Raw genomic sequence first — 23,569 nt, 5'->3', positions numbered from 1 at the left:
CAAACCCCAAGCGGATCTTGAAAAATAATTAAATTGAAAAAAAAGAAGATAAAAAGAAAAGAGTATATTGGTGTGATGGATATTTGGTTAAAAGGGCAAAGGCATATCTCCCAATGCGAAAGTGAGGTAAAGAGAGAGAAATATGATGATGATGATGATGATGTTGTGTTTGGTTTTCCTTGTTATCTTCATAGCCTTGTTCATCAAGTTCCTCACTGCTGATGGTAACTATTCCATTCCATTTATGGATACATACATCTTCAATTTGAATCTCAATCATCAATCAAATTTCAAACATTTTATTATCAGGGGACTTCACATTATTGTCAAAAGGGAAAGTCAAACGCGAAGAAATCCAAGATAAGGTTTGACCTGGAGTACTACTCTCTGTTGATGTGTCTACTTCACTTTCACATTTAATTTATTACCTTAATTTTGATATTGAGTGCAGGTTGTTTGGATTACCGGAGCTAGTCGTGGAATAGGTATTTCGTTTTCTTTCAGTTATGATGATTTAAACAACTTTATGTTATGTTGGAACTAGTGCTTTCTTCCAATATAACACTTGAACTTCTATGTTATCTTTTATACTATGATCATTCGTCTAGATATAAGTTTGTCATCTCGCAATTGCTGCTAAAATATTGCCAACATGGTTTGGTTTTACTTGTTATTGTCATTCTCATTCGTTGGTATTGGTGAAAAGGGGAAGTTCTTGCCAAACAATTTGCAAGTTTAGGGGCAAAACTCATTTTATCTGCTAGAAATGAAGCTGACTTACAGCATGTCAAGCAACAACTTACAGGTATCGCCTCTTGATTTCTTACTATTCTTTATATCCTGGTTTTTACTTTGGATTGTTCAGGAAAATATGCACCAAGTGATGTGATGATTTTACCGTTGGACTTGACTTCCGGGGAGGAAAGTCTGAGTATGGCTGTAGAGAAAGCTGAATCATTTTTTGGTGCAGCTGGAGTGGATTATATGATTCACAATGCAGCCTATGAGCGTCCAGTAAGTAGTGAACTTTCATTATTGCCCAAATTATTCTCTTGCATCTAATCAATTATATTAGTTTGTTTGTGCTTTCATTTGGATTCATTATGACATTATTATTCCTTTTGGGCTATGATAGAAGGGCTTGTTGTGAACAAACTCATCTTATGGAGTTCTCTTAACCCAGATATTTCAACATTAAATTAATAGATCATTAGTAACCCAGTTAACATAGAGGAGATTCAATTCTCTTGCTATTCCTATAAAAGCATAGAACAAGAGGGTGTTTTCAAGAATTGGACACTTCAGGTGGGTGGGGAGAGGAGTGAGAGAAATCACTATAAAGGACCATTTGAAATTTGCAACTTTCTCTTTGTAGCTTGCAGAACTTTATGGGTTTCACCGAGTTTCTCTTTGAGTCGATTCGAGATGATTGTTAATGCTATCTAGTTGTAGTTAACAATCTAATTTTCTTTTCTGCAGAAATCTACTGCTCTGGATGTGACAGAAGAAACTCTCAAGGTAGCATGTCTTCATAAAACATGTTGTACAGATTAGGTCCATATCCATGCCTAGCCTATAAATATCCAACACCCTAGTCAGTTCATGGGTTCTTTTCTTAATCATTTTAATCAGAGCTAGCAGACTCTCAATTCAGTAGTACGCACCCACAGCTGCAGATAATTCGATTTACAGAAGATGTTAAAGCACGAGAAAGTGTTTGTCAACTGCGGTACTATGTCCACATGAACAGTACCGTTAGCTGTTATTGTTTATTTGTTAGTTTCCAGAGATAGTTTTGGCTAGGAATATGTTCCTGCTAGATTATTTTGCCTTTCAGTGACTATCATAAGCAATTTATTCAAGGAAAGAAGATATATTTCCAGAGTAAATTATCTATAAAAAGAATGTCTGTATATCCTTAGTATGAAAATATAGGATAGTAAATGGAAGTCTTAGGCTTATTCTAGGCTGAGTTCAAGATCCTTGAGGCTCTAGAGGCAGTATCACTGTCAAGAGATACTAATTATCAGAACAATATTCTGCAATATGAGATGGAAGTCTTATCCAGGCTGAGTTCAAGACCCTTCGGGTTCTAGGTGCAGTTTCTTGCTTACCTTACATGTCATGCATAAAGTAGAATGGTCAAATCTAGGGAGATAACACCGATGATGATGTAGATGAGATGGTAGTATGTTCTACTTGGGGGTCATCCAAATGTGGAACGTCTTTGCATTTGAAAGGTATGCCTGTATCTCCATTATCTTTAGTGATGTGACGGTAGTTTGCGAGGCCAAAACAGAGTTCATATGAGTAAATTGAGTTATTCTAAGGAGTTATCACTTTTAAGTCAAATGAGGAGAGAGCCAAAAGTTCTTATGCTGAAGGACTTGGTTAAAGAAATGGAGAACATGCAAAAAATCGGAGACTACGCAGCAAAGTGAACTTAGGAGACTTGAGCACTAACTCAACTACTACTATAATAAAAAAGGGCAGCCCGGTGCACAAAGCAGCCCGCGTTAGTAGGGTCCGGGGAAGGGCCGCCCCCCAAGGGGTATGATGTAGACAACCTACCCTGATGCAAGCATTAGTGGCTGCTTCCACGGCTCGAATCCTTGACCTATAGGTCACACAGAGATAATTTTACCGTTGCTCCAAGGCTCCACTTCCCAAATACTACTGTAATAACGTATTAAATCATAAAAAAAAAAACTACTACTGTATAGCAGGAAGATGGAAAGACAAATAATTCAAGCAACAACAGGATGAAAATTTTAACTCATGCATGCACATTTTGATTTCTAAGTAGGCGTTTGGACAATATTTGGTTGACGTTAAAAAAAAAGTAGTTGAAAAGAATATTTGGAAATAGAAATTATATTTGGGTGTTTTTCAATTGGGAACAAAGATGTTTTAGTGAAAACCTTTTATTTCACTTGAAATACTTCTCAAACTAGTTTTTTAACTTCAAATTCTCTATTTGAAGTTTAAGCTGAAATAGTGGACCAAATTGCAATACAAACATTGATTTGTAAATAAAGTAGTCTTTTTGAGCTTAGCCTAAAGCAATGTATAAATGTATATGGTGGGTGGCTTAAGAGAATCACTTAACTTGGGGAATAGAATAGGGGAATCTAAATATACAAATATACTATTTCTGAGCTTATCCCAAAGCTAAGTTGCGCTGACTCTTCACTTTTGATGCCGCACCCGTGTTGGATTCTTCAAAAATACACTACTTTTGGAGAATCCAACACGCACCCGTTGACATTTTTGAAGAGTCCGAGCAACATAGGCCCAGAGCAATGTATATGGTGGGTGGCTCAAGAGAATTGCTTAACATTTTTTTTTTTGATAATACTTAACTTAAGGAATAGAATAGGGGAATCTAAATATACAACTATGTTATATACGATTTTGAGTGATAGCAAAAAAATTACGATGATATTAAGAGCAGCAATTCTTTTTATCAAAATGTATGGTCTTGGATCATCACTAATGATTTTTCTTTAGACTTCAGATACTTAATTGACCCACTTACCTCTGTTATGTCAATATTAATCACTACTGTTGGAATTGTGGTTCTTATTTATAATGGCAAATTATATGGCTCATGATCAAGGCTATTCTTAGTAAGAATGGGTGAGGGTATTCTGCCTAAATAGTAGACATAGGTAATAATTAGAGAATTCTAAAAATTCGAGCCATAAAGTTTCTCTATCTACCTAATATTACTTGTAATTACATATATTTGGTTTATGAGGTACAAAAATGTTATTAGACACTGATTTTAATAGAGAGGTAAAAGATGTTACTAGAAAATAATATTCCCAATTTCATAATAACACTAACTTTTGAAGTTTTCAATATATAGTAAGTACTACCTAATCCTTAAAAACAATTAAAATAGAAATAATACACATTCAATAACCTATCAAACTGTCACGCCCCTTATACCTTCAGATGCACCTTTAAGGATCCTAGTATAATCAAGCTATTGATTTTTTTTTTTTTGATGACAAGGGAACCTGCAACCGCTATCTTTTGGGTGCGCACAGGATAAAACCCGCTCCTTAGCCTGCAAACCACACAGGAGAGATAACCCACTAGGCAAGCCCCGTGCGACGAGCTCAACCCAGAAGGCAAATCAAGCTATTGAATTTTAGAAATGCATAATAGATAAATATATTGCGTACATACGTGTGTAGCTCTTTTTATACATAGCTTGTGTACTCTGGGTAGAGATTAAAAATAAATATTTAATTTTTAACATTGCCCGAGAAAAAGAAACTAAAATATATAAATAATATGTCCTACAAGGGAGTTAAGCAAAATTTCATGGGAGTTTCATAATGCTTAATCCTTAACAAAGGTGAGCTCTCATGCGACTTTGCAAAATCAAATGGACAATCTAGGAAGTATATAGAATTGCATAGAAGATTCTCTAAAGAGATTTAAAAAAAGAAATGAAGTTACCTTGATTAAAGTCAACTTCTTGAAATCTCTTTTGGTGATGCGCTCTTTTATTCTCCCCGATCTTATGGTGATGGTTTGATTGAACTATATGTGTTTTTGCCAACATTTATGAAGTAGTATTTGTTTTAAACTCTATTTTCAACTTTGATAGTTTTGTATATTTACCAAAATAGCTAATAGAAATATGGTAGAATTAGATTAAAAGAGTATATAAGTCAATCAACATTTTAAGGATACGTTTGTCGTTCAACATTATTATTCGTGCTTTTATAATAATATAGATATGTATGTATTGGCTCATGGAGTTCGTGTAGGCTTTGTAAGAATCTAGCTAGTAAGAGATGTCAATTTGGGGTGTAATTAGCTGGATTCAATGCTGATGTTTTTTCGAATTTTGCGACAACCCCTTCTTAATGCATAGCTTTTGATATACTGACATAGTCCTTGTAAGAAAAGAACTGTTCCCTGTGGTGGCTCATCATTGAAACATGTAAATATCTTTTGTTGTCATGTTATCCATACAGAGGGTATTAGTAATTTTAAGGAGTCTCTTAGTTCAAAAGAGGGAGCTAACATTTTCTCATGCACATTGAGAAAATATGGCTACAAGGGGTTGGTTAAAGAAATGAAAGGAAGGGATGAGACGACTGGGAGATCTCAAGAATTGCTAAATTTTATAAGATGTTGGAACAGCTCAAGGGTTTAGAGCCAGAGTTTGACATGATATGGTGGCAGGGGCACAACAAAGGAATGTTTACAGTCAATTCTGTATATCAGATCCTGAACAATCAACCAATCAGCCAGAGTTGTGGCCATGGAAGCACATATGGGAAGTTAGAATTCCATACGAAGTGGCATGCTTTATGTGGTTGGTAGTGAAATAGGCATGCTTAACAGATGAAAATTTAAAGAAGAGAGGCATGCAATTATCTTCAAGATTGTATCTTTGAGGTAAGGAAGCTGAAACTAACTGTCATCTTTTTTACATTGTGAGGTGACTTCTCAAACCTGGAACATCTTTTTACGAGAGGTATCAAATGGTCAATGCCTAAAAGCTCTTTGCAGTTGTTGAAATGTTGGAATGGGGTAGGAGGTTTACCCAGACATAAGAACAGATGGAAGATGATCCCACCATGTATTTGCTGGACTCTTTGGAGGGAACGAAATTTGAGATGCTTTGGAGGCACGGGTAATCAAATTGGAGGGAAGGAAATTAGAGATGCTTTGGAGGCATGGGTAATGAAATTCAGAAGATCAAGATGAACTCCCTCTTCTGAAAGAGTTACCTTTAAAAAAAAAAAAAAAAAAAAAAAAAAAAAGAAAAAAAAAAGATCAAGATGAACTCCCTTTTGTTATTTCATTTTTGGTGTAAAGAGGAAGCCCTAGTGGATATTGTGGCTATCCTAGAAATTTTAGAAGCTATGTAAATAGCTAGGATAGCTTTTTTGGTTTTCGCTTCACATCTGTACATATGGTTTTGGCACTGTTTTCGTGCACTGATATATATAAATTGTTGCCATTCTACAAAAAGGAAAGGAAGAGGTGAAACTTGGAGACTAAGAAGCAAAGAGAACTGAGGGGGCTTGATCACAGAGTTACCAACTACTGCAAAAACAGGAGGATGGAGGGAAAAAAGAATTCAAGCAACACGAAGGAAATTATAAATGGCACTTGAATTTCATTTGGTCTCCAAATGTACATCATATGGGCCATCTAGGTTTTCTAGGTGTCTAGCTTGTAAGAGATGTCAGTTTGGGTATAATTAGTTAGGCAGAAAATAGTTTTTTTTTTTTTGGATGCAGGCCCTTCCTGGTGTAATATGTTGGAGTAACCTTTTTTCCTTAAAAAGGGGAGCTTCATTTTTTTTTGGTGGAGACTTTGTCATCCAAAGCATGAGCATGTTTTTATGGTTTTGCTATCTCTACAGAGGAATTGTCAGAAAAAGAGTTCTGATGCTCTTATGACTCTTCTTTTAGTTTCTTTGAACAGGCTGGCATTGGTTCAATTTTTTATGTTTGAACTATTTTTATATTAGTGTCTTCTGTGCTGAATTGCCTCTGTTCTTGTGGATATCCACCTACCCATGGCGACTTGATAATATATGACTTTCGATTATGAATTTAGGTTTCTATTGTGTTAATCAAATACTCATATCATATCTGATCTGTTAGTAGGCAACGCTAAATGTGAATGTCGTGGGCCCCATATCGCTGACGCGGATGCTTGTACCTTACATGCTAAAGCGGGGAAGAGGACATTTTGTTGTGGTAAGTAGAATCATCAGAAAGGTGCTGCTAATTGTTGTGACTACAGTTATCTTGATGCTATAACCTGATAGCAAAACTTGTTCCGGCCAACAATCTACTAAATTATCAATTAGGCAATGTAAAACTTTGCTATCTCACACAAAATGCTGGCTGACGGTTTACCTAAGTTGTTGCAGTATAATCTTCTAAAGTTATGTTGCTTTAGTACAATCTTTTAGGATCAGAGGATTCCTTCTGCGGAGTAATCCTTTTGGTTCTTCTCCTATACAATTCTGATTTTCTGAGTTAACTTCGTTCGTTTCTATGCAAAAACTTTATGGCTAGACATGCATGTGAAACTCAAATACGTCGGTAATCTAAAAAGAATATACCTAACACAACAATTCTCTTGGTAAGCTGTATTTATCATGCTGTTATGTGGCCCTCATGGCAGAAAAAGTTTGTCCACTTTGTAATCGTTCTGTTCCTTTGTAATTATGTGCACAACATTTAGTTCTCGGTACTTTATGTACCCCTGGATGAGGGAGAGTAGAAAAAATTCATTTGATTTATTTTTATTTCCAGATGAGCAGTGCAGCTGGAAAGACTCCTGCACCAGGTCAGGCAGTATACTCTGCTTCCAAATTTGCAGTAAATGGGTATTTCCACACCTTGCGTTCTGAGGTATACATCATAGATCATCTAGCAATGCCTTTCTATACATTAGTACAATTCTTTTATAGTTTTCATCAAGGCTGTGAGAACTATTTGGATAATGGCTGAATTTGTTAATAGGGCTAGATGTTTATAGTGCCACAATTGTATGCTTTTAACTATAGGGGTGAATTCATAGGGCAGTCTAAGAATGTGGAATATTGTGTGCTTGGAAAAAGATAAACATAAACTAATACTTTCTCCATGACCTAATTATTTTTTTGGTCCACTGGGTATGTTGTTGTTGTCTATAATTACATTCCGTGACCTAGTTGTCTTCCCCAAGGCCAAAGGAACTGAATTTGAAAATAGACGGATTAAGAAACATGCTGAGTCTACAGCCGCATTACTTCGGCTACAGTAAGTTGAGCACAAAGGGTTGTTTCCTTTTGCATCTATGCACCCTTGTGGGGTTACTTAAACTAGTTAAAGATGACTGCTGTCCTCGTCTCACTAATCGTCATTGTGTCCAGCAAATACTCTGTTCTTAGAGAAAAGAGGAAGGATGTTTCTGTGCTATGCATTCTCCACATATAAACATTTCTTCAAGCTTATGTATATAATAGCTTTCTTGTATTGCCGAAGGCTTCAAATTTTTGTTGAATCATTCTGCTTACAGAATAAGCACTTCACAAAAGAATGTGACTCTCTCTTTAGACTTTCTAAAATAGTTTCTGCTTCTCTGGTTTATATTTCATTGTTAATATTTTTTGGCGGATCATTTCATTACCTTCTCTGCTGGAGATTCTTCTTTCTAACCTCTTTGCCTGCAGTAAAGGAAGATCCTTTTTCATTGAACTTCTATTGTAAACATGGTTAATCAAAGATAAGTGTCTGAAATGAGTGGTGCAAATATCTGTGATGCAAGTCCTAGATATATCTTGCCCCCTTTCAAGTCCCTAGAGCTTTTATTTATCCTCGTTTATCTGGAAGGCAAAAGTTCCTTCAAATTAAAAGCTTTTATGTGGCCATTAATTGTGGTAAATTCATTGTTAATCGTCTGGAACAACAGGGGAGGAACTAGGTTTTTTGCTCATTGGTGCAGTCCGCTGTGAGAAAACATCATCTATTGCTCACACGCTGGTCTATTTTACTAATAACATGATACAAGACTATTTCTAGATCAAAGAGCTGTATGAGTTACTTGCTAACATTCCTGACATGCTTTGCAGACTGACAAATAGGAGGGCAGGAGCCTCTAAGGAAGTGTCCCGTTTACAGTTTGATAGTTTATATAATTGGGATGAAACTCTAGAGTCTTTGAGGACGTCTTGTTTCTATATCTTATCTCAGGATAGAGTTGTTTTGGGATGGCTTCTTTATGGTATGAAGCAGAAGGGATCTTTTACAGAGTTCCATTTTCTGTTATGGTTGTAGATTAGACATCTTTACTGGGCTAACTGCCACGTATGCTGCTTGTAGCTGAGGAGATTGTCCTTTGTTGGTTTTGCTTTCTTCTAGTTGTGACATCTTCTTTTCTTATTCAAACAATAAATGTGAAGTGGAAAGTAGGTGCAATAGTTATTTTACTAGTTGCTTATTTCTATGAAGAGGGGTGGGGGGGGGGGGGGCTGGGGTGATAGTATTACAATCTTTTCCCATCATTCACTTGAAGTTGAGGTGAAGATAATTTTGGTTTATTATGGTTACAGTATTTACTGCCCTAGCAATAAACCCAGTAAATAAGCTGGCAAAGCTTTTTTCTCCGGATCTGCTTCATTAATGTAGCTTGGTTTAGTCATCTGAAAGAGTCGCAGGAAGAAATAATTATGAGATCTATCCGAACAGCTTGTTGACAGTATATCCCATTATAGCCGATAGACTATTAATCTACAAGCAGGTTCAATTTTTTATGGACTCGAGGGGTGATGTGCTCCTCATCACCACTTTTTTTCTCTCTTTTCTTAATCAATGAAATTATTCAAGTACGAAAATTTCATATATACATAACAGAAGACGTCCTCTTAAGCTGGAAGCTGAATTTGGGCCAGTATGGTGTTTGATTCCAACAATCCATAATATTATCATTATTAGTCTAGCTTCCTCAATACCCTCATAAATGATCCAGAACCTTGTTTATTATCATCTTATTGCTTTTACTTATCTTAGCATTCATCTAATTCTTTTACCTTAACAGCTCTGTCGTCATCTAATTCTTTTCCCTTTGCAGCTCTGTCGTAAAGGTATCAAGGTCACTGTAGTTTGCCCAGGGCCTGTAGAAACTCCCAATCCAAGAACTGGTTCAACCGAGGTGATTATCTTTCTCTTTATTCTGATTAGATGTGTTTTTAGCTGAATGTCTACAATAATAGGCTGAGCAGTGCTCGTATTCCATCTTCTGGAACTTACCCACACTTACTGTCCGATGAGCGAATCCTGTATTTAGCTGACTGATAATATATCTGACTAAGTTGTCTGAATTACCTGGAAGGGCCAACATGATTAACATAACTGAAACATCGGAGTTGTAACAAAATGCTAAAGTTGTACTGTAAAACTGACTAACACCCAGTAGGATAAGTCATGAGCCTCTAACTATGTTGCTCGGACTCGGGTGCGGGTGTCGGATACTGGTACGGATCTAGAGGTCGGATTCGTCACGATCTAAATTTTAAGATACGAGGGTACGGATCCTCGTACGGATACGGGTGCGGGGATTCGGCAAAAAATAATTCAAAATCTTAAAAAATAGAGTTATAAAACCTAAATTTTGAGATATTGCGTGGAAAGCTTCGAGGAGAAAATATTGATCAAGAGGAGAATCTCAAGGGAGATAAAAGGAAAAGGAGTGACATAGAAATTTCTATATACAAGTTATTCCATTTTCTTCAATTTCACCATAGCTTTTTGTTTTGATTACATAAATCATTGAATCTGTCCGGAATTTCTCCCTCGATTTTGGTCAAAGTACCCAAAAATTGCTGACCAGACGGCACGGATCCCACACCCACACCCACACCCATGTCGTGTCGACACGGCGCGGCACCGAAAGTGAAGAGTCCGAGCAACATAGGGCCCTCTAATAATACCGACTACATAATGTCTTCGGGCATACCCTGGAATACTGAAATGTCTAGAATAACCTAAGTTGCGCGGACTCTTCACTTTCGATGCCGCACCTGTGTCGGGTTCTCCAAAAATACACTAATTTTGGAGAATCTGACACGCGCCCGTTGACATTTTTGAAGAGTCCGAGCAACATACTGCATAACATAATAGAGCACGACCTCCCTCCATAGAAGATGGTGGAGGTAAGTTGAGCTAGGGTCTGAACTTATCTTGTCACACCTGGAACGTGGTCAGCAGTATCCGCATTTAAGGAAATGGAAACAGGGCCTCTCGGACTAAGTATCACCCACGATACCCAGTAAGTCTGATAGACTATCTCCTAGAAAGGCAGAGCTAGATTTTCTGGGTAAGAACATAATAAACAAGGAAACATGTTTCACAAGTAAACATGAAAATCATAAAGTATGAAAACTGATAACTAAGGGCCTTGCATACGTGAGATCTGGAAACACGCGCGAGAAGTGTGCCCACACTTCTAATAAACATGTAATTGTGGCCCTGCGGACGTGAAATCTGATAACATGCACGAGGAGTTTCAGCCTATCTCCTCACCAAACAATCGCCCCGATGAGCGTGGGTAAGCTAATCTTGGCCCTTGTGGCACTCATGCAAGGGGAGGTCGGCTAGCTTTCCTGTCCGAATGTGATCACATTAATGCACTGAACTGAATACAAATATCACACCAATGGAATATAGCTAGCACTGATACACGTAAGCATATGCTTTGCTAAAGACTGAGCAAAATATCGTACAAGTCATACTGAGCTACAAATATTGCAAATAATAGTAACATTTTCATATAAGACTGTACTGAGTGAGAATGGATTGAACTGGTTAATAGTAACATTTTCATATAAGACTGTACTGAGTGAGAATGGATTGAACTGGTTACTATATCATAACAAAACCTTGCTTAGGCATTTCATCGAACATATAGAGTACGCGGATTCTACCAGAATTCGCTATTAGGGGAGTAAGCCTTAACTTATCTCGAGCTATACACTTAACTTCAACTTCTCCTGTCCATCAAACCAATCCAAATTACAATTCACACTTCACCTGATAATCGGGTTCGACATAAGTCAATACATGTTCAAAGATTTCAACTTTGTTCACTTTAACTTAGGAACATCAGCTCAAGTCCTCTAATTTGTCAGTTTTTCCTCTACTATGTGGAAATCAAGCTTACCCGCTATATTCTTAATACTCCAATGATTTAGAATCATCTTTCATAACATTCCCAATAATAAAATTCATCACCCATAATAAAGATTCCACCTTTTCCCCAATTTCTCAATGAATTCCATCAATGTAAGATTAGGGTTTGTTCAATCCCCTTCAAATTGCCAACTTGGCTTAACATCGTGGTTAAACAACAACAACAACAACAACAACAACAACAACATACCCAGTGTAATCCCACAAGTGGGGTCTGGGGAGGGTGGTGTTTACGCAGCCTTACCTCTACCTCTGAGAAGGTAGAGAGGTGGTTTCCTATAGACCCTCAAGTAAAGCATAACAAAAACAAGTATGGAGGAGGGATGTAGTAGCTCAGTTGGTTGTCTACCTGAACTTTCACCTTGTTGGTGAGGGTTCGAATCCCCACGTTGAAATACCCTCCCTCATTTTCCCTTCCCCTACCCCCTATGTAATAAAATAAAAAAATAAAAACAAGTATGGAAAGGAAATACATTAGTGAAGAAGTCATGCTAAAAAAATAAAGAGAAGAGAATGTAAAGAGCAATAACAAATAATACTAAGAATCGAAGCAAAGTAAACAAGTAACAAGTAACATACAATAAAAAAATAAGACAATAGGAGAGTAATAATAACAATACCGATAAGGGAAACTAGGCAACGGTGGACTACCTACTAACTTTCTACCCTAATCCTCGACCTTCATATTTTCCTATCTAGGGTCATGTCCTCAGTAAGCTGCAGGTGTGCCATGTCCTATCTAATCACCTCTCCCCAATACTTCTTCGGTCTACCTTTACCTCTCCTCAAACCTCTCACCGCCAACCTCCTTACTGAGGCATCTGTGCTCCTCCTCTTCACATGTCGAACCATCTCAATCTCGCCTCCCTCACCACTGAGGCCACTCGCACCTTATCCCGAATATCTTCGTTTCTAGTCTTATCTTTCCTAGTATGCCCACACATCCATTTCAACATCCTCCTTTCTGCTACTTTCATCTTCTGGGCGTGTGAGTTCTTGACAACCAACATAACTGGTATGACAACCACTTAGTAAAACTTACCTTTAAATCTTGGTGGCACGTTCTTATCACACAAGACACCGGATGCAAGCCTCCATTTCATCCACCCCGCTCATCATCGTCAATCTCCCAATTTCCTTGTATGACATGACCTTAGATAGGAGGGTTTGGAGGACCCAAATTAAGGTAGAAGGCTAGTAGATAGTCTCGCTATCCGTTCTTATTAGTAGTCGCATTATTGCAATATAATTTTTTGTGCTCCGATTTCGTTATTATCCGTTATTTCCTATGCTTTGATTATCCCGTGTTCTCTCGCTCCGATTCTCGCTATTATCCGTTATTTCCCGTGTTGTGATTATCCCGTGTTATCTCCGTCGCTTTGCATTATTTCTTCCATATCGCTTTGAATCTCTTTTCCGAATCTCTTAACCTTATCTTACTTTTTATGCTTTTATCGAGCCGAGGGTCTTTCGAAATGTACCGTCCTACCTTGGTGAGAGGTGTCTGCGTACATACTCTTACCCTCTGCATTTCACGATGGGATTTCACTGGGCTGTTGTTGTTGTTGTTGTTATACTTTTGGAGATGACTTGTGTATCAATCCTCACTTCCACATCTGCCACATTGGTTACGTCACTTAGCTTGTACTCGATCATGGTTTACCGTCCTAATCTAGTACTAATAATGGTGAATAGAATTACCTCAATGTGAAGAAACCTTGGGAATTCCCAATTGGGTGTTCTAACCAAACCGTGAAGGTTCAATAGTGGAATCTATGGATTTTGATGCAAGCCCCCATGTTTAAACTGGGATTAATGACGTGAAATAATCTTAAAAAGGTCCATAATGCTCACTTTAAGTGTGAGACTTTGCCCAAAGTCGTATTTGCTTTGTGGCAGAAGACCCAATGCTCAAAACATTTATTTTCCTGAAATCTGAAACTTTATACCTACATGTGACCGTGTGGTGGTCACATTTTGGAGCACAATAAAGTTGTTTTCCACACTTGGGCCAAATTCTAGACCTTGTGTTGGTCGTGTATTGGAGCATAAATGAGTTGTTTCCTACACTTGGCATCCAGCACGTTTCTTCCATTTCTTATATGTTTTAGCAATTGTACTCACATAGCTTAATTTCATATTATCCTTTAACATCTATTTAAGCACTTTTACAAACTTTTTTTTTTTTTTTTGAAACAGAAATCAATCTTTCCATGTATTTTTCTTTGTAGGAGTGTTAACTCAATACTTTAGTATTCGTTAAAATAGTTGGGGCATCACAGAGATGAACCCTACACTTTGATTTGGAGCTTTCCCCGTAAATCTTTTTTCCTCATTGTATTTGTGACAATATCTTGAAGCATAATGTGATGAAACAATGGGTAGGAGTTTGTCCTTGCCCCTTGGACCATTCATATCAGGTGTATGATCCCGTGATTTTAAAGATGGAGTCAAAACTCAAAAATATCTTTTTCCTTTAGCATTCTACAAATTGGTTAATTAATGTTTAGTTGTGTAAATCCATTTCAAAGTAGCTATATTGTTGGCTTCTGGCTGTTTCATAATGGTTTTTGCTGTAAAGGTGTAACTGGAGGACGATAGTTAACAAATTTATTTACTTCAAGAATCCTCTGTTCTCATTCTCTCTCCCCTCTCATCCAATATTCTTCAATGCTCTAATCTCTTTCTTTTCCTCTCCTGTCTTGTCTCCACAACAAGACATCTCAGTTGGTACTAAAGCAATCCTTCATATGAGAAAAATTAAAACCTTATACTGATATTAGTATTTGTGTGATGATTGTAATTCTGGCTATATATGCTTTCAAATCTCTGAGTATTTCTAAAAGGGAGCACATGGTATTAAAGTTTTCATCAGTCTCCTGTGAAACCTCTGCAACAATAAATTGCTTTATTTTTTTTGATAAGGTAAGATTTATTAAAAAACCGTATCAAGATGATGCTGTGAAAGTACAAGGATGCAACCATAAATTGCTACTATGGTACTCTTTGACTACGTAGAGAATAATTCATCTGATTTGGACTCTATATAAAATTCTTCCCTGCTCTCAGTAAGAAGTTTATTTTTTCCTCTTTCTGATACATTTGGAGCATGTGACTAATTTTCGCAAATTAGTCCTGTTAACTCTTTATCTTAAAATTATATATAGCGGCGTGTATCATCAGCAAGGTGTGCGGAGCTGACAATTGTTGCTGCCAGCCACGGTATCAAAGAAGCTTGGATATCATATAAGGTTTGATCATGACATTTAATTAGCATTCGTGTTTTCAGAGTTACACTAATCATTGAGGTTATGGCACATTTATTGTAATTTTAAATCTGCAAGGTTATATATGCGTGGACTAGATGCTATAAAATTTGTCATGGCGATACAGCTTATTTTTCTTGTGAAGAGCATGTGCCAACGATATCATTTTCACCAACTCATAATGCCGTACGAGTAGGATAGGGTATGCTAGCAAGACCCGAAATGAATCCAAGTACACCACTAGTATCATAAGTGGATAAACATAATCCCACACTGGCATGTGTGGTTCTGGTGCATTGAACCCGTATGTCCATGTACCCACTCATTTATCTAATGATTCCTCCCAAAACATCACCAACACAACCCTTTGGCTTATTAAAGCATAATCATCATATGTGAAAATTAAATCATTGGCATCTCTTTTTCTTCATTTGTGTCTCATAGATTGTAATTGATAAACGTATGAAAATAAGTACAAGCATCATCTGAATTAAATAGTGGTCATGAAATTCATAAATATGGTGACACTTCCACACGCTCGTCCCCACATGCACGAGCACAAAATTACATTTATAAAATTCTTTTAATGCATTTGAAACTCATAGTACATGAATCCATTGAGGGAAAGCACTTCTAAAGGGTTACTTTAAATCCGAGTTTAAAGACTCGTTGCTAGAATTTCAGTATTCCACTGTTGTGGTCAATCTACACAAATTATAATTGAGAGTTGAGTCATTTTTAAAGACGGGGGACTTTCAAGTCGATACTCTACTTAATGGTTATTTTCCTATAATTGTATTGTCAAGTTAACAAAATATTGCTGATATGGCTAACAATTAAACTATGTAGATGTATTAGTTATGTTATAAACACGGTGATATATAGATGGGAAAATATGTTTTGTATTATGTCAGCTGGAGTTAAAATGAGAATCGAATTCCATGTAACATGTTATTAGAATAAATATGCGATGTAAGCAGTGGTTGGAAATTATTTCTTCTTTCATCATAAAGAAAACAGTAGTAGTAAAATCCTTGTCACGAGGATATACATCCTTGTTAACTGTAAGAAGAAAAGCATATGGTGAAAGATTAAAAATTCATGTGGCGGATGTATTTAGCATCAGAACGCTAGCTTGGTATCTATTTTGTTAAACTACTAATTTTGAAGCTCAAAATGCATTAGTGATGCAGTAAAACACTCAAACCCCAACAGAGCCTTCTAGTATATAGATAAAGCAAACGGTGGATGAACTTACAGGTTGGAGTTTGGCTGCTGGAGGAGTCTCACTTATGGACTTAATTCTTGCATAAGCTTCTATGAATAGGAGTTGTTTGACGGTTTGGGTAGGTAAGTCTGCTAGATGGGTATGAGGTGTTTAGATACGTACATATTGTCGGCGTAGGGGTATTACAGATACCGTCTATTAGTGAATGTTGAAATCTTGTTCTTCCTCATATATTACCGAGTTTATTTATGTCCTTCTGTGTTCCAATATTCCTGTGAACATTTTCACGTGAAGTTACTACACCAACATCAGCTCTTTATTTAGTTTAGTTGAAGGTTTGTCTTGTTACAGTGTCCGATGTCTTTTAGCAATACATAATATGGAATATCTAAGAACCAGTTTTAAAACTCTATCTCCTAAACCGATCTTCTGATTGTCCCATTCAGTTCACAGAAGTAGACTCCTACTTTCGGTACTTCATATTAAAACTTTCGTAATCCGTTCTGTACTCTTTTTTTTCTTTCATAATAATTTCAATTGTACTAGTGCAAACGGCTACTAGTAGCACTAATATTTTGGCTACTGATGCAGCCTGTACTTGCTGTTATGTACTTGGTGCAGTATATGCCATCGGTGGGCTATTGGCTTATGGACAAGGTATTATATGGTTATTCGTGCAAAATTTTGGTTGTTTACAATTTGGAACTGTTTCAAGACTAATAGATTATGGACTCAAGTTATATATACTAACATTATGAAAGAATTTACATTGGTCAAGCTATTTAGGATTTAAGTTATATGCAATGATAGTGAAAGAACTTTTACGCTGCCAATGTAGTTTGGTCTGCTGTAGCAGAGCACTTAAACGATTTTTTCTTGCAAATAAATGCTTCTTATATAGAGTTACCTACATTTTTTTTTTCCCCATGATTTGATCGATCAATGCATAAAACTTAAACTCAAATTATTAAATATTTAGTACATTATGGCCAAGATGTGGTTACGTCAGGCACATTAGCCTCTAAACTATTGATTCTTATACAGATTGGTGGAAAACGTGTGGAAGCTGCTGCACAGAAAGGCAACGCATACTCCGTCAACTTGCTCTTTGACCAAAAGAAGGAAAGCTAAACGTCATGTTGGCACACCTTTTACCAATAGGAGACAAAGATGAGAGAACCATGTTTTCAAGAATTCAAGCCTTTTTTTCTTCATAATAATGCGCACCGTTCTGTTTGCTTTCTTTTATTCGTTTAAAGTCTCTAAAAGCTTTGCTTCATCACCCTCAGCTATGCAAATGTGCCGAAGAATAGGATTATCTTATGCTTAATTTGTCAGACGACAAACTCATCAAGTCCAATGTTTGATCTTTATGAGATGTGGCTCCGGTTTTACTGGATCGTTCATGAGAATTATAACAATTGTTGGTATTGTCCTAGCATTTAGCTAGACGATTTGGTTTAAAATATGTCACTTTTTTTATAACATAAAGAAGAAACTAGTAATCTGTTTTACGATTTTACACTTCTCCAAGAAGGCATATAATCATTAAATACTCAATTAAGAGAGAGATCAGAGTAATTTAGTAAATTATTCCGTATGGTTAATACTATTGTGCGATTTTTTAGTGAGTGCCAAAACCTTAAACACTGGATAAAAAGGGAAAGAGGGAATAATTAAACAAATCTTTCCAAGCGAAGTCGTTGGTGACCTTTAAAGGATTTAATGATCAAATGCTAAGACCAAAGATAATAGGTCTGTTCGACGACTTGTTCTGTGGTAATGCGTTTTCCCTTTGCGTGGTTCGCATAAGAATGTAAAATATGTCAACTCATCATACAACAAATTTAGTTAGCAATTGAGAATAAACAATTATAAGCATAGGCTTTACCAATAATACATATCCCAATTACTATGTTAATCCCAGGATTGGACTTTACGTGGAGAAAAAGGGCAGAAAACAATTTACAACGACATACTCAGAAGACAATTTGTACCTATTAAAAAGCGCAAATAGTTTTCTTGAAATCATTTCCAGCCGAGTAACAAGGTATCAGAAGAATGCGGTTAGATGAATGAAATCCCGCTACCTTAATCATGGGCCTTAGGTTTGAGCCAATAAAGAAACTCTTGGGCAATTCGCAGAATTGCCCTTCTTTTGGGGTGGTCTTTAAATTTTGCCCTTCATATTTGAAATCTTTAAATTTTGCCCTTCGCTAAATCCCATAGGTTTCGTTGTTCAACCCCACACAATTAAAAATTTTAAAAAAAATTCGATAAGGCAAAGTTTAAATTTTTTCGCTATGCCCCCGTGACATACTGATTGTGAAGGAATTAACAAAGTTATGCGGACTTAAGATACTTATGCCTTATGGGCGGACTTGACATAAGTATCATTTGGGATTTAAAAGATAACTTTGATAATTCCTTCATAAGTTTATGCCGGATCAAAGAGATAAAAGTTTGCCCATTAAAAGTATGCCCCCATCGGCATAAACTTGTTAAGGATTTACCAAACTTATGCCGATGGGGGCATACTTATGCCTTATAGCAAAACTTTGCCTTGAAGCATATATATGTATTTTTTCAAGCATATATACCAAAGTTACATGGAAAAGTATTATGCTACAACCAAATGTCCATCCCGGATACAAATTCACACTTTGGTCGGCAATACAAGGTAGATTAGCAATTTGTTGATAGACTTCGAAATATTTTCCCATCTTCGTGGGCGTACTCCAAAAATATTTTCCCATCTTTATTTTGAATGCTCCATCACAAAAAGGATTGTGGTGCGATTGTTGGTATGGGCCGGGGTACACTAGAAGAATAGGGGGAAAGTAAGCTGAAATCACATGGATCTCACACATTGCTAGACACAAATCAAAGCACTTGCTCCATTACTTGTCGCATTTTTGGTATGCTAGTGGCATTGGTTTGGAGAGAAAGGAACCTACTCGATTTCAAAATACTCGGTTTCTTCACGATAGACTCTGCAGAGAGATTGCACAACATATTCACATCCAAGGCAAAAAGAACAATTTCAAATGGAGAGCTCTTCGCTATGAATTGCTATCCCTAGCTAAGTGTAGTTGATTAAAGAAAGCGTTGTTTTTTTAATGTAATAGTTGCTCTAGTTTGACTTATACAAGTTAGTGAGTAGGAATTTTACCATGTACGGTTGAAGTTCGCTTCAACTTTGTCTTTAATACAAGTTTTTTGGATGGAATAAAATAGACTTTCAACCAAAAAAAAAGTTTGCCTTATAAGGCAAAGTTTAAATTTTATATGCCCCCTCGCGTACTTTTAGTTATGTTTAACTAAAAGTCCCTGAGGGGTGCATTTTTAGTTATGCGGATCCGGCATAACTTTAACTTTTTCTTAAAGATTGTATGCCGGATCCAGGGCATACACTCCCCTAGTCCCGCCTTGCGAAATTATTTTTTTATTTTATGCTTGAGCGGGGGTTGAACCTAATTTCATGTATTCGCTCATCTTTCCAAGCAAAGGGCAAAATTTAAAGACCACAAATATGAAGGGCAAAATTTAAAGACCACAAATTTGAGTGGCAAAATTTAAAGACCACCCCAAACGAAGGGCAATCCGTGCAAAAAAATGAAACTCTTAGGGGCTCTTAGTGGGGAGCACTTCCACACTTAAAAGGCCCTACGCGGCGTGTATAGTCGGAACAATGAGTTCTGAATATGAGCTGAGCGAAGTGCATTGAAGTTAAGCTCTGTCAAAGCCTAACTTCAAACTTGAAGGTCTGAAGTTGACTTTGGGACCACCGAGCATGAAATAACGTTTCGGCATAACCCAACTCCAAAACTTCAAGGAGTAGCAGCAGCAGGAGGTTCAGTCTGAAGTTTGCCAAAACTTGCTAAACTTTAAATAATTTTTTAAAACTAGACATGTTTCAATAAGGGGTATTATAAGTGGCGTCATTTCTACTCCGGATACCACAGGGGTTTAACCCTAGAGAAAAGAAAAAGAGAGAAGGAATTCGAATTTATCATTACTCAGACACAACCAAACACAAATATATGGTATAACAACCTTACAGATCTTCTAGCGATTCATTTACAGAATATTGTTTCCAAGTTTAGGATGAAGTGAGTCCAGTAGGGTTTGCTGCCAAAGTGTACTTGTGCTTAAGATAGGCCTTGATAAAAGGATCTAAGTCACCATCCATGACAGAAGTGATATCAGAAGTTTCATAAGAAGTCCTTACATCTTTTACCAGCTTGTAAGGATGGAAGACATAGTTTCTTATCTGCTGGCCCCATTCAGCCTTCACTACATCTCCTCTTATTTGCTTTATTTCAGATGCCCTTTGCTCCTCAGCAATCACCAACAATTTAGCTTTCAATCGGCTAAGAGCTTTTATCTTATTTGCTAGCTGTGACCTCTCCTCTGCAATTGTCACATAAAAATCTACTATTAGTATTACGCCTCAAGATTCCATAGTAGCAGCTACAATATTATCATAGAGTTTTGCAATTAATAGTACATCAGAAACTACTTGATGGCAAGAATTTCAGATAAGAAAAATGATGCTTTAACCGTAGTAATCTTTCAAGGGAAAGAGGCAAAGGATGGGAAGTGAACAAAAACATAACGTGCTAATATCAAAGGTATGATAGTTTTATTGGGCTAATAACAATTTTACAACTCTAATCTCTCTGAGTCCATATGGCAATATAAGCCAGAAAGATCCAACACTTACCCACCACAGCCTACGGTGTCTCAAAGTCAGAACAAACTTAGTAAGAAGAGCTTTTTGGATTTGAAAAAAAAAAAAGAAACAACTTTGCTCTCAATGTGCCTATGATGTAGCGCCTGGCGGGCTGTTAGCTAGTGTGTATCATCTTACGAGAATAGAGGATGGTGTGGATCAACCAGAAGAGGTATGCATAAAAGTATTTGCCTCCAGGAGGAATCCTAGAATTCCGTCTCATCTTTATCACACTACAGACAGACCGGTAAAACAGCAGTAGCCACGCCGTTGGTGTTCTTTCCGATCTCTACGCATTTCACCGCTCCACCGGAAATTCCTTTGCTACAGATAATATAATAGAGAAAAAAGGTTTCAAAGAAAAACCTGTACAACGAACAGCTACGCCTGTGGGAATATGAGTGATGCGAACTGCAGTCTCAACCTTGTTAACATTTTGACCTCCTTTTCCACCTGCTCTTGTAAAGCTGATATCCAAGTCTTCTTCAGGAATTTCAACATCTGTTGAGTCTTCAGGAAGAAGAGGCATAACCTCAATGCCTGAGAAGCTTGTCTGCATAGTCACCACTTCAAAGATTTACATATTGTCGATGTATGAAAATAAGAAGAAATTCTTGCTAGGAAGATAGAAAAATGATAGATTATGCTAAGATGCACGGTATCAGAATTAAGTGGTTAATGAAACAATGACATATTGCTCCTTTTTCACTAGTTTTGTTAAAGGCTCATTTAAAGCACACTTAAACCCTGAAACCAGGCTGTGCGCTTCACCTTGCTTAATTGGCGCTTTAGTTTTTTCTTTTCTTTTTTGTGATCAAGTAAAAGTTTTCATTGATAACAAGGCCATTTGGCCGTATACAAGAGATATACCAAACAAGGACAGACCTACAACATATGGTTCTCTCCAAAAGACACCCAATCCTCTATACAAGCTGGAACTACATGGGTGCACCAAAAGTAAATAAGAGATCGGAGACTACTCCTCAATTGAGCAAAGTTCATCTCCACCCCTTCAAAAGCTCTCTTATTTCTTTCTTTCCAAACAACCCACAAAAAAGCAAGAGCAGTAACATCCCAAGTCTTGTGCCTTCTTCTCCCAGCTCCACTCTTCCAGTTGAACATAAACTCCTTCACGGATTTTGGCATAACCCAAGAAACATCAAACCATCTAAAAATATCCCACCATAACCTCGTGACTAATTTGCAATGTAACGGAATATGATCCACGTCCTCAGCTTCCTCCTTACATAGGAAACACCAGCTTATGCACACAACCTTTCTTTTCCTAAGATTCTCCCGTCAATATCACCCCCCTAGACGCCACCCATGTGAAGAAGCAAACCTTCCTCAGCGCTTTGGTGTAGGCGTCTGCATTTTCAAAGATCAGTTTTATTTTTAAGGGTAAAGTGAGAGTTTTAAAGTTAACTTGTTTCTAAATATAGAGAGGTAACATTCCTTTTGAGATAAGACTAAAAAGAGAGTTTTCAAAAGTGGAAAGCACAAAAGCGCCAAATCTGTTGAAGTTTTCAGCGCAAAACGCAATTAAAGCATGAGCTTTAGCTAAGAAAAGCGCCAATGAAGAAAAAAACGAAAAATAGAAATATAAAAATGTTTGACACCAACTCACTAATAAAATTCGATGCTACTTTCACAACTTTCAAGAACTCAAATTTACTAGACCACTCATATTTTATTCTCAAAATCCATGTCCAATTGTACAAAATGGGAGGCGGGAGTATTTTGTTAAAATCAAAATGAGCCTATTTTGAATAAAACCAAAGCTCATTTTATTGAACTCCATCAAGTGGCTCTTCTTTTGTACCAGATCTCTTTCTCCAAGAAAAAGAAGACATATTTTCAAATAGATAAGAAAAAGTCAATTTCAGGAAAAAATGCGCATCATTATGTGACCATTTAAGGTAAGTGTTGGTATAAAGAAGAAAACAAAACCACTTTCTTCCCTAGATTGTTTTTTTTTCTTTTTCGTCATACTCTGAAATTTTTCTCAAGTGTATGTACATAACTTCATTATTATTATTATTATTATACAATCAGATAACTTGTACCATAAGGAAGCATGCATAACCATTTTCTCCCATCAGAGATGGCTTCCGAATTTTCATATGCAGCAACTTTGCTCAAGCTTATGCAGATAATTTACTCTTAATATACTCCTTCCATTTCTAATTCCATGACCATATTTTTTTTTTTTTTTTTTTTTTCAGTTTGGCATTTTCATTTTTTTTTCGTACAACTTTGAAGAATTCAAACTTATTAAATTATTCAACTTTTAAACTTTGAAGTAATGTTTTCCTTATGACCTTTCGACCATTACTTTGATATTTTCATTTCACTATCACTAATATAATATATATGTCATATTAACATCTTTTACTCTGTACTCGATCAAATACCATCATATAAAATGATAAAGAGGGAGTACTATCTAATCAGAAAACAGTCACCGAATGGAACTTCCTAAACGTGCTTAAATGCTTATTCCAATACTGTCGGTGTCTTTCATAGAAATGCTATTAGGATCTAGAATTTCTTCTCTGATTTCACTTTTGACAGAATTACCAATCCAATATCAAAGACAAAAAGATCACTATCTTCCCTT

The 23,569-nt window shown here is 36.7% G+C and overlaps 2 protein-coding genes across 3 annotated transcripts; one reads left to right on the top strand and one right to left on the bottom strand.

Annotated features, from left to right (window-relative positions):
- Positions 1–17,665, top strand: LOC132059602 (uncharacterized). 2 transcript variants are annotated; one of them, XM_059452253.1, is made up of 12 exons: positions 6–224; positions 310–365; positions 452–485; positions 707–805; positions 866–1,014; positions 1,480–1,518; positions 6,648–6,740; positions 7,305–7,403; positions 9,604–9,684; positions 14,888–14,971; positions 16,806–16,871; positions 17,259–17,665. In XM_059452253.1, the coding sequence occupies exons 1-12, from the start codon at positions 143–145 to the stop codon at positions 17,343–17,345; spliced, it is 969 nt and encodes a 322-aa protein (XP_059308236.1). In that variant the 5' UTR covers positions 6–142; the 3' UTR covers positions 17,346–17,665. The 2 variants fall into 2 exon arrangements, with proteins under 2 accessions (XP_059308237.1, XP_059308236.1); XM_059452254.1 differs by lacking the exon at positions 707–805 and having other exon boundaries at positions 1–224.
- Positions 17,666–20,204: 2,539 nt separating this feature from the next.
- LOC132059601 (peptide chain release factor PrfB1, chloroplastic-like) lies at positions 20,205–21,534 on the bottom strand. The gene is made up of 2 exons (XM_059452252.1): positions 21,316–21,534; positions 20,205–20,627 (listed from the first exon to the last, which is right to left on the bottom strand). The coding sequence occupies exons 1-2, from the start codon at positions 21,506–21,508 to the stop codon at positions 20,317–20,319; spliced, it is 504 nt and encodes a 167-aa protein (XP_059308235.1). The 5' UTR covers positions 21,509–21,534; the 3' UTR covers positions 20,205–20,316.
- Positions 21,535–23,569: the final 2,035 nt, after the last annotated feature.

Source organism: Lycium ferocissimum, chromosome 6 (genome assembly GCF_029784015.1).
Source record: "Lycium ferocissimum isolate CSIRO_LF1 chromosome 6, AGI_CSIRO_Lferr_CH_V1, whole genome shotgun sequence".
NCBI lineage: Eukaryota > Viridiplantae > Streptophyta > Magnoliopsida > Solanales > Solanaceae > Lycium > Lycium ferocissimum.
Note: the sequence above shows the minus strand (reverse complement) of the source record. Positions and strands in the feature narration are given on the sequence as shown.